At 51.1% G+C, this 12,866-nt stretch overlaps 4 protein-coding genes across 4 annotated transcripts; 1 reads left to right on the plus strand and 3 right to left on the minus strand.

Moving 5' to 3' along the window:
- Positions 1-2,041: 2,041 nt before the first annotated feature.
- On the minus strand, positions 2,042-3,259 carry lapA (Leucine aminopeptidase A; the record flags this gene model as incomplete). Its single annotated transcript, XM_037320917.1, has 3 exons — positions 2,042-2,278; positions 2,328-3,065; positions 3,113-3,259. 3 exons carry the CDS (start codon positions 3,257-3,259, stop codon positions 2,042-2,044), a joined length of 1,122 nt encoding a protein of 373 aa, XP_037182291.1.
- A 1,294-nt stretch (positions 3,260-4,553) lies between these two features.
- On the minus strand, positions 4,554-5,681 carry CGCA056_v005667 (putative aminotransferase; the record flags this gene model as incomplete). The annotated part of the gene is made up of 2 exons (XM_037320918.1): positions 4,554-5,303; positions 5,358-5,681. 2 exons carry the CDS (start codon positions 5,679-5,681, stop codon positions 4,554-4,556), a joined length of 1,074 nt encoding a protein of 357 aa, XP_037182292.1.
- Positions 5,682-10,660: 4,979 nt separating this feature from the next.
- Positions 10,661-11,043, plus strand: CGCA056_v005668 (uncharacterized protein; the record flags this gene model as incomplete). Its single annotated transcript, XM_037320919.1, has 3 exons — positions 10,661-10,780; positions 10,843-10,917; positions 10,981-11,043. 3 exons carry the CDS (start codon positions 10,661-10,663, stop codon positions 11,041-11,043), a joined length of 258 nt encoding a protein of 85 aa, XP_037182297.1.
- Positions 11,044-11,327: 284 nt separating this feature from the next.
- On the minus strand, positions 11,328-12,296 carry CGCA056_v005669 (uncharacterized protein; the record flags this gene model as incomplete). The annotated part of the gene is made up of 3 exons (XM_037320920.1): positions 11,328-11,847; positions 11,910-12,170; positions 12,262-12,296. 3 exons carry the CDS (start codon positions 12,294-12,296, stop codon positions 11,328-11,330), a joined length of 816 nt encoding a protein of 271 aa, XP_037182298.1.
- Positions 12,297-12,866: the final 570 nt, after the last annotated feature.

The raw sequence follows: 12,866 nt of genomic DNA on the forward strand, positions 1-12,866 counted from the left end.
GGATTTTGACACGCTATTGGATGCAAACTGGCGAGAAAAACCAATTCGGTAACTCAGCCCCCGAATCCTTCTTGATCAGCGTACATGTAGACAGCGAGTTACCCCTGCATGATGCGTTGCCTGATTTGGTGCTTCCCCACGATCTCCCTTTTCGGGCAACCCGATTGCAGGCAGCTGTAGAAAAAGCAATGGTGATTCAGAATCCGGACTATATTTCCAGATCGCCGTTGGTTGATTACACCTCTCAGCGGGTCTGACAGCTCGCTAGTAGTCCGCAGTTGCTATCATATGACGATTTTGTGGTGGCCTCCGCAAGGCTCCCGATAGAAAACCGAGGGAAATTAAAACAAAACAACCCCAGTATCCGTAGCCAAATCAGCCGGCTCCGTCGCAAGCATCGTCTTCACAGTTACTCCCGCTCACTCATCTCCATCCCGAAAATTGAGCAATGACAGGAGGTTGTCTTGGAGAGTCAGACTTCATGGCATGACAACCCAAACTACCCTAAGGCAGGAATACGTGCACGGAGTCAAACTGTCTTACCATACTACTCCTACGCGATGATTCCTGACGGCTCTAGCTGCCCTGAGGACAGCAACTCGACCGACTGTCTCCTGCGGACTTTGCTCCAGTTTCTGAACGAGCAGCACCGAGAGTAAGATGCCCAAACTAACTAGGATCCGATCACTTCCTGGTTCACGGTTCCCGTCGGTGTGCTTGCCACTGTATTCGTCATTACCATGATTCTGCAAGCTGTTTGTCACTTCGTTTGGTTCAATTTCAGCATCCGTGATAGAACAACTGCAGACAGCCCTGAGGAGCTCGCCAAAATTGCACGGGTATTACAATGGGCTTTCGACGACAAGAAGCTACGTGTCAAAGAAACAAGAAATCTCGAGTATCGCAAAGCCGAACAAATCACCAAGAACAAGCACAAAGCAGAGGAAGCGGCCAGAATGACAACAAAATTGGCTCAAGGAAGAAATCGACGCCATGCTATGCTTAAGGCACAAAGAACTGCCGAAGAAACAGCTTTGGCTGAGAAGATCAAAGCTGAAGCCTCCGCAGCACTACAAGCTGCTGACTTGGAGTCCAAGGAACCCATCAAAGGCTATCTTTTGGTTCTTCAACTATGTCTCAAGTCACTTCACAGCCCGCAAAAGCTTAGACAATGGTTCCTCAAGTTCCCACTTGGATTGCAGAAAGCTTTGCGATGGGTAGTCCTTCAGCAAATGAAGGACGTCGACAAATGGCTTCAAGACAGCGGAAGGGATGATGTCGAGTTCCAGGCTGCGGTAGTATGCAGCACGACATTGCTCTTACTTCGCGCCGAGGAGATGGCCAATAATGTCCAAGATTGTGGCTCTGACACCAATTCTAGTTGGTGTCAATTTGATGGGCATGGCTCTGGCCAAGTTACGACACACACTGCAAACCAGCAACATTGCAGACATGACACGACTCGTTGTAGGCATTCGAAGACCCTACAAGCACTTGAAAACCTAGTGAAGAGCTTCAACCTGGATGAGAATATCTACGAGGCTCTAAACTCAACATATGACACGGAACATAATCATGACGTAGTCAGTCCCGGGCCTGAGATCGCCAGCAGCAAGGAGCAGCTCCTTCATCTACACCCGTTTGCTGAGAAAGCAAGGCAACATGGGCGCCATTTGAAACACCTCACAGGCTTTGATTTCGAAGAAGGCTCTGACGCAGCCGGTTTGCACCAACTTTTGGATAGACTGCGAGCACTTTTGTCCAAAATTCTGCTTCAGAGAGCGATTGGTCTTCCTGGGACCAAGCTCACGCCCATAGAGACCAGAACACAAGGGATGTCGACGATGTTATCATTTATCGATGTCTAATGGTAGCCTTTCTCATTCGAACCGCCTCGGATAGTACCAAGATACTCGAGTCGGGTCTTTGGGAACATGTCGTGCCTCTCATATAGGGCCAGTGAGGTGTAATTAAGCTAGGTTTTGTTTTCATCAGTTGAAATTTCAAGTTCTGTGACCAGCTGTTCGTTGTGCAAGATGGCTCATGCAAAAGGCCAGTACGCCAACTCGAAGACGAATCCCGTTGTCATCTTCGCATGCTGGAGTGCGTGATCGAAAGAAACATGCTCAATCGTATCGTTGGGGGTATGAATGTATGGATTGTGGTTTCCAAAAGGCGCCTCAAAGATGAACGATGAAGGATATCCGTTGCGGTTGGCCGACGCATGATCAGAGCAAGCATATCCGCAGACGGTCTCCTCATACGGGATGTCGGTGTACTGCATACCATTAGTCCTTCGCCACCACAAGTCTGGTCGACAGACTTACCGCATCAATCACCCGTTTCATGAACGCGACCTGATCAAGATCAACCCAGTCCGTGACGACACCGAATCTCTCGACCCCATCTCGGCCAACGTATCCGACCATGTCCTGGTTGAGCATGGCGACAACCTGACGGCGGCTTGCATTATACTGCGTAAAGATGTCCTGGCTACCAAGTAGTCCGGCCTCCTCGGCGCCATACCAGTGGAACTCAACGGTGTTCAGCAACTCTCCCGCCGCGATCCTTGGATCCGTCAAGGCGACTCTCAGCACCTCGAGAATCATCACGCTGCCGGACCCGTTGTCATCGGCTCCGGGTGCACGTCCTGCACCTCTATCCCCAGAGATCACGGAGTCCAGATGGGCGCCAACTACAACGGTACGTTGGTTCTGGCCAGGGATCGTGACAATGATACTGGGCTGCGACCAAGCAGTATGTCTAACGTAACGGACATTGGCGGTAGGGTGTCCAGCGGCATCAACGATGGCGGAGATCTGGCCGAACAGCCACTCGGCAGACTCAACACCTGTGCGAGAGAGGTAGTACCTATTGTGGAAGGTCGAGAAACGCTCCAGATGGGCTTGCATGCGAGACTTGTCAAGCTTTGGGGTAAGAGCGTTGACGTGGGATGTCTGGTTCATCTCGGTCGGGAACGGGAGAGCCGCTGCCAATTTGAAATCTCCAGTCGATGCCGCAGGGGAGTCAGGCCATTCCGTGATGTCGAAGAAGTGGATGCGTTTCTGGAAGTGTCAATAAAAGTGTTTTAGAGAGACGTGCGGCTACCTACGTCCATCATCTCCCACTTCTGGTCCTCCGTGACGGTGACGGTTTCACCGGGCGCGGTCTCCAAGGTGAAGAGCTTGGAGGCATCGCTCGCAATGGATTCTGCCGCCGCAGAGGCAGCGAGACCCGCAAGAAAGGTTGTAACGCGCATTGTGACGGCCGCGTTGAGCGGAGAACGAGATTCGGAATGGACGACGTCGAGCGGCTGTTACTTCAGATGATGCCCTCGCAGCTTCGGTCGATGATCTGGCCCAGGAAATGGAAGTGGGAGGGTGGAAGGTAGAAATATCCACTCAAGCCCAGCCTGAACCCTGATGAGCTCACATCCGTGTGAATGCGGTGGTGAAAAGCCCTGAAACTCAATTCAATCTATCGATCGTCAGTAATGGACGTTCGCTTGGCGGCTGGGATATTCGTACTCTGAGCTGCATGTAAGACTTGGTGGTTGCCCAACCCCCTCACCGTCACCATCTCCCCGCGCGATTTCGTCCTTGGCTAAAAGTCACCTTCCGAATACAGTCAGTCTTGGCACCTCAGAAAAAGTGACGTTGGCGAGCAACATGATGTTTGTTCAAAACATAAAGACAGGCAAGTGTCTGTCCGTAAGCCAAATCATTCGTAGTTCCGAGTGAAGTGAGCAGAGATTACTGAAAGTTCATAATAGCAAATCTTGCACATAATCAATCGAACGCGTCGCGAGGTTGAGACAGCGGGGAACCCAAGGTAGATGGCAGATCATTCCAAGAGCTCGGAAGCCCGGGCCAAGAAACTCACGCTCTTGGCTTCACGGGGCCACCTCATTGGGTACACAACATCCGTACCTGCAGATCTCCCAACCACAATCTCGAGCATCCTCTTGGTTCCATTGATAACAGCTGATCATGGCCCATGGATGTCTCGGGAAGCTGCCGAGTATCACCTCCTCATCCAAGGCCTCGGCGCGCTTAGCGCTGCATCAGCATTCCAACTTCCTAATCTCCCTGACGAGAGGCATTCGCCATTTTTCTCTCTGTGGACTCATTACGCGCACTTCGCTCAAATTCATTACTAACGGTAAGACCCCGGCTCCAAATCGACTACCTACCTCTGAGACGTTCAATCTCGAGTGTCTTGAGAGCTCGGGGCGTACTGGAGCTGTACGTACCAAATATTTAACTCCTAGGGTCCGTTCATAAGAGCTCTAAGTTGATCAGAATCATTGAACAGGCAAATTGAAGTGGTGGATCTTTGGAAGCCGTGAGCTAAAGAATGATAGACATGTTCATTCGTGTAGGATCTCTCCGCAAATTAAATCCTATCCAAAATCTTGCTCTACTCTTTGCTTCGTCAGAATGTTCTTCACCCTATAGCCAATCAAGCCTACCATCTTTCATTCAACTATACAGCTTCCATCCGTCCCAGCTTGCTAGGTGGGTTGCCCTCTTTAGATCAAGTTCAACGGCCGGTCAACATCCCCAAGGCTTCAATGAAAGCTTCTTCCATAGTACAGTCTGACTGAGGTCGGTAAAGGTATCCTCGATAACTCGGATGGTGCGATTGACTATCTCATCAATATCGTTCTCAGTCACGATGTAAGGTGGACATATCAGGAAGTGGTCCCCGGCATAGCCGTCATATGTTCCACCGGCATGGAATAGGGAGATGTCGTATCCAGGCTGGAGACCTTTGGCGTGGAGCAGGTTGTTGACGTCCAGGCTGGAAGGAAATGGAGCTTTTGTCGTCTTTTCCGAAACGAATTCAACGGCCCAAAATAGCCCACGGCCATGCACATCTCCTACAAACGGGAGAGGAAGAATCCGGTCTTTGAGCTGTTGTTCGAGATACTTCCCCACTTTTGCCACATTACTGACGAGGTTGTGCTCCCGGATAATCTGCTGCGTTTTCAGGGCCGCGGCCACGGCCAATGGATAGGCCATGTATGCTTGACCGTGTGGAAAGGGCTTTCCAGCCCTCTTGAACGAGCTGACAAGGTCAGAGTTGACCAGAACAGCCGAGATTGCACCATATCCAGCGCCCAGCCCTTTCCCCACGGCCTGGATGTCTGGGGCTACTCCTTCCTGCTCCCATGCATGTAGAGATCCGGTGCGCCCCATACCGCACATGATCTCGTCGAGAATCAGAAGCGCACCGTACTTTTGGCAAACAGCCTTCATCGCTCTGAAGTAGCCGGGAACCGGAATTGCGCAACCACTCGCCTAACGTTCCAGTCAGTCTTGCGGAGCAGCACGGGCAAAGTGACGGAGACTCACACTTCCTCCCACTGTTTCAGCCACGAAGGCACAAACCTTTTCTGGCCCGACTCTTTGGAACTCATCGTCGAGCTCCTGGGCAAGTCTTTCGACATAAGCTTCTTCTGTCTCCCCATGCCGCAGCCCGCGATAGGTGCCACAGGCCGAGACATGCGTCGTGATTTTGGGGACCATAGAGTCGAAGGGAACCTTCCGAGGTTTCCAGTCTCCAAGTGCCAGCGTGCCCAGGGTCGCGCCATGGTAAGATCGGACCCTAGCAACGAATCTCGTGCGTTCGGGCTCAGGGGTGACCAGGTGCGTGAAGTGGGTCTTGGCTAGCTTCATCGTGACTTCCATTGCCTCGGATCCTAGAATGCAAGCTAGTCAAAGTCTGCCGGAAAGGGTGATAAGGTAAGGTTCAAGGTATGTGAAAGTCCTTACCAGATCCGCACAAAATTGCCTTGCCCATGTGCCCATGCGTCGATTGAACTAACAACGAGGCAAGTTCTTCCGCTACTTTCGTCTGGTAGAATCCAGGGTGACAATAGGGGATATTCAAGAGTTGTTCAATAACCGCTAGCTTCACTTGTTGATTATCGAACCCAAGGCACGAGACAGCAGCCCCAGAAGTGGCGTCGAGTATTTTGCGACCATCCTCGGTTTCGAGGTAGATGCCCTTTCCCGAAGTAATTACCAGAGCAGGATTCTTTTCAAAGTGTTTGTATAAAAGGCTATGGGTGGCCTTTTTCCCGTTTATGTGGACTGGATCCTTCATGATGCAGAGATGTGAGAATTGTTGGCTGTGTCAATGATTCTGAGGAGGGTTTATGACTCTGCAGTGGTGACGAGGAAGAAGTGATTGGGAAATTGAATCGGGACGATGGGAAGGCCTTGGCAAAGTTATAAGACGTTTATTACAGCTGTTGATGCCCGGGGCCTGTGTTAAAGATCTTGCTTCCGATATTCTCACCTTACCAATGTTAACACTAAGCATCACCAGTACTCTTTTTGATACCCTTTGAAGGGGCCCATACCACTGCCATTCATGATTCTTGTAGTACTCTACTAACGAATCTAATAATATGCAGGAAACACTTATCTTCCCAGTTTGCCAACACATTTGTTGCACCGACGATGGCTTGGACGAGGTATCTCGTACTCACCCAGAAGGTGCAAGGCGCACCTCGATTGGGAACAAGACATTAGTGTGGTGCCGATATCGTCCGATGTGAATGCTAGAGGACAAACCCCATGACAGGACTTTGTGCAACATCAAGTTCATTGCTTTAGTGAGGGGTAGGGCATTCCACTTCCAATCGTAGACGATTACTGCATATACCTACTTTTCATCGTCATCGTAGTGTACGGACCGAGGCTCATACTCAATCACAAGCCTTTGCCGTCTTCAGCCTCTCGGTAGTCATCTGCACAAGAGTGGCTGTTGTTGCACAGTTGTTTCTCTCGACTAGCCTTGCAAGCTATCTGTGGCTAGTGTGCTCTCACCCCACTCACGTCATGAATGTTCCATACGTTGAACACATCTTCAACGTTTCCGAAGTCATTGGTTCTGTGCTCCACCTCCGGGAATATCTCTTTCCCAACATCTCCCGCGACACGGTAGATGTGGAGATAACTGCGCCAACCCAAGGAACAACGAATGGCGTAAGTTATCGATGGTTAAACGAAACGTCGCCGTCAGACAGTCGCTCAAGCCCCAAAAGTTGTACATGGTAGCAGTACGCCTGAGCGGTCCGGCAGCGATCCCCAGATCCGAGAGTTCGCTGGTGACAATCTACGACGATGGCACTGACATCATCATTGACCGACCGAAAAAATAGGACCACACGTTCTACCATACACTGATGTCGCACACTGACACTCCTGACCCGTCAACAAACAGGAGAGCTTAAGCTTCATGGTATTCCTTTTTGTCACAGGCTTGCACCATCGCCTCTGGTGCGCTTTCCGAACGACCATGCCTACCAGTATCTGGAAGGTAACGGCTGCTCGATTGACGAAATAACAAAAGAGGTGGTTTGGCGCGTAGTCGTGAGGGGACCTGCGACGTGGCATGCGGTACTTCCTCGCTTATCTTCCGGTCAGGACGGAACCCGACCCGGCCTTTGGTCAACGGCTCGGAAGTGGTTGAATGCGTGTCCGACACCACGAAATCCCACACTTATCTCACATGATCGATCCCTCAAACTCACACCCCAAAAAATGAAGAACCGATACACTCTGAAAAGGATCGGATGTTGCACCTAACGGAAGCTAAGCGGGGAGGGAACTGGTGGAACATTGGTCTAAACAAGAATCATCACAAACCTTTCGTCCGCGACAGATCCCGATCAGAAAATGGTATTCTTTGACGTCATGCCCCTCAAACTGCAAACACCATGTTACATGAGTTGCAGAATATGGGCCCCCTTCAAGTTCCACTTCCATCAGGAGGAACCCACAAGCGGCTTCTTTGAAGACCGTCATTTCAGCGCCTCCAAAGTTTGTCATAAGACACACTTTGTCGACGGAGGCGGCGGAAATATCAATAGCATCTTCGACAAGCCTGAAGCCGTTGATCATCATGCGTAAAAATAGACTCATAGCATACGGCGACACTGTCTTGATTGTGGATTTGTATCTTGGCGCGCCTGAGTTTAGCAATGCCCTTGCAGGCCTTCTCATGACACTGTTAGTAAGCTATTCTGCCATTAGCTTCTTGCACACCTTAGTTGGCGATACCGGCAAAGATGGCTTTTGGCAACGTCCGTCGAGGTTGTAGAAATGTGTGCGTACCTTACCTAGGCAGTGTGAGAGGTCACGGTACGTCCGTGCAGACGGCCATCCATGATTTGGATTGTAGAAATTTGCTGCAGAAATTTGCTCTTGCCAGGAAATGCAAAGATTTGCCAACCTCCACTCTAACAAAAATAGCCCCACCAAAGAATCAGATTCTTTACGCTTTGGAGATCATCAACACAACCGTCAAAATGTGGGAGTTGCTTCCCAATGAGTTGAGACTCCAAATCCTGGAATATCTCCTTGCCCTGAAACCTGAACGCTTAGCCCCATACACCACGTTCTGCCGACCATGGCAACACCGCATCGAGCCCATCCTATTCGAGGAAGTCACGCTCTACGTGACAACCGCCAATATTTTGTCAGGCAAAACGACTCCATCAACACTCGCTGACATCGTCCGTGGTCCAAGGATACAGGACCTCAAAAAGCTGAGCATTGTCATAGACTTTGATCCATCAAGTTCCACCATCGTCACGGATGGCCCGAGGCGCCAAATGCAACTCGGCGCTGCCTTTGCGGATTTCATCGACGGCACCATCGACGCGATGCGTGGCTGGAGACGCGACCAAGTATATGTCCATCTTGAGATCCACGAGAAGCGATCGTGCGGCCATCATCTGATACACTACGGAAGTAAGCTCGCAGATCTGCAGGGGAAGACCATCGACTGCGTGCGGTCTATTCGACACCTGGAATACATCGTCGATAGATGTCGCTGCTGCTCTTTTAGAGGACTCCCAGCAATGATTTGCTCGACAATTTCGACAGATCCGTTGGTTACCGAGTACGGATTCGATAGGCGTGAAATCAGCAATCCGGCGATGTTCAAGGAGGAATTCGATTAATCGATTTTCTTACTTAGGGTTGAAGTCGCTTACTGTGAGAAACATGGCCTCGAGCGGCTATGATCCATATGATCGAACATACGATCGATTTTATCCGTGTTCTTCGTCAATTGTCAAACTCAGCCAGAACTTGGAAACCTTCTAAACCTCAGATCCCGTTGAAAATATCTTGGGTGGTAATTTTCCACGGTGGCCGAACCTCAAGTCCCCCTCCATGACATCAACACGGCTGAGAGACTTTGCATACAATGCCCAAGCTGAACTGGATTGTATGGCAGAGGTCGCCCAGAGAATGCCACAACTGCGACGGCTCGAATTTTGGTGCATCGGAACCAATCGCGCGCACCTGGACAACGCGGGCCGCCAACTTTACACAGTGAAAGAAAACAGTGCTCATCTTTCATAGCAGGCTGGCGGGACCTTCAGTTACCGATTACGCATATCTCCTGGGCGCAAGGTGGCTAGCCTTCATGGCAAGGCGCTAAACATCACAAGTTCCGGGTTGGAACATACTGATGGGAGCGATCTGTATCTTTACATAAAGTTGATGGAATTCTTCGAAACGGGTCTGTATTATGGGAAAGAGGTGCAGAAAGACGAGTAAGAGACACTGATCGACATGAGACCGGACTAGCGAGGTGAGATATTGATATCAACGACGGATAATTGCAATATTCTGAAGGGCCACAAGTTGCTAGGTCGTCGGCAGAAATATTCGATACGTAGTCACCGAAAAACTAAGAATAGAAGTAAATATCATGAAGTTAATAGCTCTGTACCGAAAATTCGTCTCCATACGACGCTCGAATTTATGGCGTAGTTGTTAGCGATTTGTGTATGAAAAGGCTTCACCCGAGTTGTGTGACTGAGCTATCACCAAGGCTTACAGGCCGGACACGTTGTTCAGGTGATAGCAGACGCAGCATGTAGATATTGCCAAACTGGTGGCCGTTTCTATTTTTTGCAAGTCTACATTTACATTGTGCCTGATGTTGGTGTCGTGAACCGTCAGGTCCACATCAATGGCGCCCGGAAATAACCCTTTTGTCCCGGAACTTTGCACACCATCAGGGTGAAAGCGAGAACATGGGATTCCATGTGAATTATGAAGATGAGTAAGGGGCGCTTATGGCCGAAGTCAACCTTGAGAACAGCGTCATCCTGGTGTCAGCCTTTGGCGCGGCAACTTCATGTCACCTGCGACTTCCTCAAACCTCCTCATTCCCGATCTGCCTGCCTGGCACTGTGCTTTCCACATGGAGGCATGCATGCATCTCGATAAGTTAAGGTACCTAGGTAGGCAGGTGCTTGCCTTACGTAGGCTGCATCCTCTGTCAATGGCAGGTACTACTGCCATTCCTAGCACGGAGCGCTACGTCTGGTGCTTTCTGGAGTAGGTGCAGGTATATGCTCCTGCCTCTCGGGCTAGATGCTCTTGCTTATCTAGAGATGTCACCAGTCTGTCAGTCTAGAACGAGGAAGGCGACACCGACAGCAGCAAGTGCGAAATGTGACGTTAACTGCCAACCAGAGAACATTTAAGTAGCCGTCCGTCCCGGCACCTCAGCCATCTTTTGACTTCAACCAAACAACATCACGTTCAATAGGCATCCGTCCCGGCACTCCACGCAATCTTTTGGCAGCTCCAACCACACAACATCGTCTCAACGTCAACGAAACATGAAGTTCCCTACTTTCATCGCCGCCACCATCCTCCTCGGCCTGGGCGCCAACGCGTCTGCCGTCCCCGACACCGACGCAGCGATGGCCGCCGGCATTGGTGGAAATAAGCACTACGGCGTAAGTGATACCCTCAGCAGCCTCGACACACAGCCGGAGTGACCACTGACACCGACTGCCAGAAATGCCTCGCCGGCCCGAATCAGTGTGTAATCAACCAGAAGCACGGAGAGCAAAGAATTGACTGCAGGAAACCGGTATGTGGACCCTTCGAACCCCTTCCTTGCGAGATTCCCTATCCTGACTTGCGAAATCACCAGTGTTCAAGAGATGGTGCGCGCTGCAGAGAGGGACGTGTTCGTCACCAGGCGCATTGCTGGTGAGCGACCAGAATCTCTCATCAGACCTGGCTGGCCGTCTACATGGGGCGTTGGCAAAAATATTGGAATGCATGGAGAGGTTCGTGGGAAGGCACGACAACGTGGCTGGCGTTTTCGAAAGGAAACACTGCCCTATCCAGCGCAGGATGCAAGGGAATTGGCGGAAGAAGGGAAAAGTGCTTTGAGGCCGGGTAGGCATGCTGAGTATTGATAAATGGTAGCTGAATAAAAACATAATACGTCCTACTCCAAGCCAAGCCCAAATGCTCTTTCCTGGCATCACGAATCTATCCTGATAGCAAAGGTTGCGTTTCCGTATCCCCGTGGTCTGGTGTTGATCTAGTTTGAGTAATCCACAGAAGCATGCCCTGAACGATAGAAAACAGACCATTGTTGACCACTGGCCATCCAACCAGACGATACCATCCATCGTAAGAGGGTGAGTACGGAGGATACCTAACCCGGACCATCCACGAAATTGCCAATGCCGCGAAGACAACGGTCTGCGTGGCGAAGCCTGGCACACTGGTAGCCCCAGGGCTTGGCTGGCGCTGTATCTCTCGAGCTTGCGGGATGGCAGAAGCGAGCACGAGTATGCTCGATACGGGGAGCAGGATGAGGTAGTGCCCCATGACAAAGAGGTCACGGCCCCAATTTCTCGGTTCGGAGCGCGAGTCCGGGAAGATGGCGTCGAAGATGGCCGGGACGAGGGAAATCAGGATGAAAACCACGTAGATGACGCCGACGCTGTACCGCGTGGCTTGACGGCTGGTGTTTGATGCCGAGTAACGAAGGCTTAGAAACAGTCTGCCCACATGTTAGCCACCCGACGTCTTCAAGAAGCAAGGGATGCTTGGGGGTCTGCTTACAGAAAAAGAGAGCACAGCCAGACAACAACAAGCTGGATGAAGTTGAGCCAGTCGCCTGCTGTTGCGGGGTCGTTGACAAAGGCATCGCCCCGAAGTCTGCCCGTGTCGTTGACGTTGAGGAAGAAGCCAAGGGTGAGCTGCTCCGTTGCGCTGATGAGATTGAAGAGGACGTAGTACAATGACAGACCGTCGCAGTGGCCCTGCTCGAGGATGCGGTGGTACTGAGGAAGGTACGATGTGATGGTTGCGATGCTCAAGGCTCTGAGGGAAGTCAGCATTCGCCCCGGGTGCAGTATGGGAGGTCTCGATGTTGCCCCCGAGGCAAAGGCGATTATGAGGATAGGTGACTCACACTCTGGCCCAGTTTGGTAGAATATTTGGCACCATGGCTTCCCTATTCTCGCGGTCAGGGTCAAAAACGGCTGCTCGAGTCGAACCAACGGGCGGGGAATGCGACCGACGGCGGTTGAGTGAGACTAGCGGCGGTCGATGGCTTGTCCAACGAGCTTAGAAACGGCAATCGCACCGCAAGAGATGATAGCCTGAACGCAATAGACAAACAAAGATCCAAAGTTGGCTGCCTGTCGCGAGGCAAAATATTCTCGTGATGGTGGTTGATCCTGTAGGATTCTTTCATTCCGCCACGTGGGCGGGCGAATCAGAGCAACTCCGCCAAGAAGTCGGGGAACCGGTGATCGGCGGGTCGTTTACCTCTCTCGAAGCTCGCATTTCTCCAACGAGATCAAGATTCATCACGGACAAGTAGAAGGATCGCGATTTGGACGGTGGTTATCTGACAGAACAATGGCAGGTGCAACGAGACCTTGGATGGTCGTGGTCGCGAGTGCCCCGCTTCGGCTGAGCAGGGGACAGGCTTTGAAGCGATCGTGGAAGAAACACCAAAAAACATCATCACGAGTCAAGTCAACACGAGAGAAATGTTGCGTTGCATAAGCC

Source organism: Colletotrichum aenigma (genome assembly GCF_013390185.1).
Source record: "Colletotrichum aenigma strain Cg56 chromosome Unknown KSG_Cg56_contig03, whole genome shotgun sequence".
In the NCBI taxonomy this organism is placed as follows: Eukaryota; Fungi; Ascomycota; class Sordariomycetes; order Glomerellales; family Glomerellaceae; genus Colletotrichum; species Colletotrichum aenigma.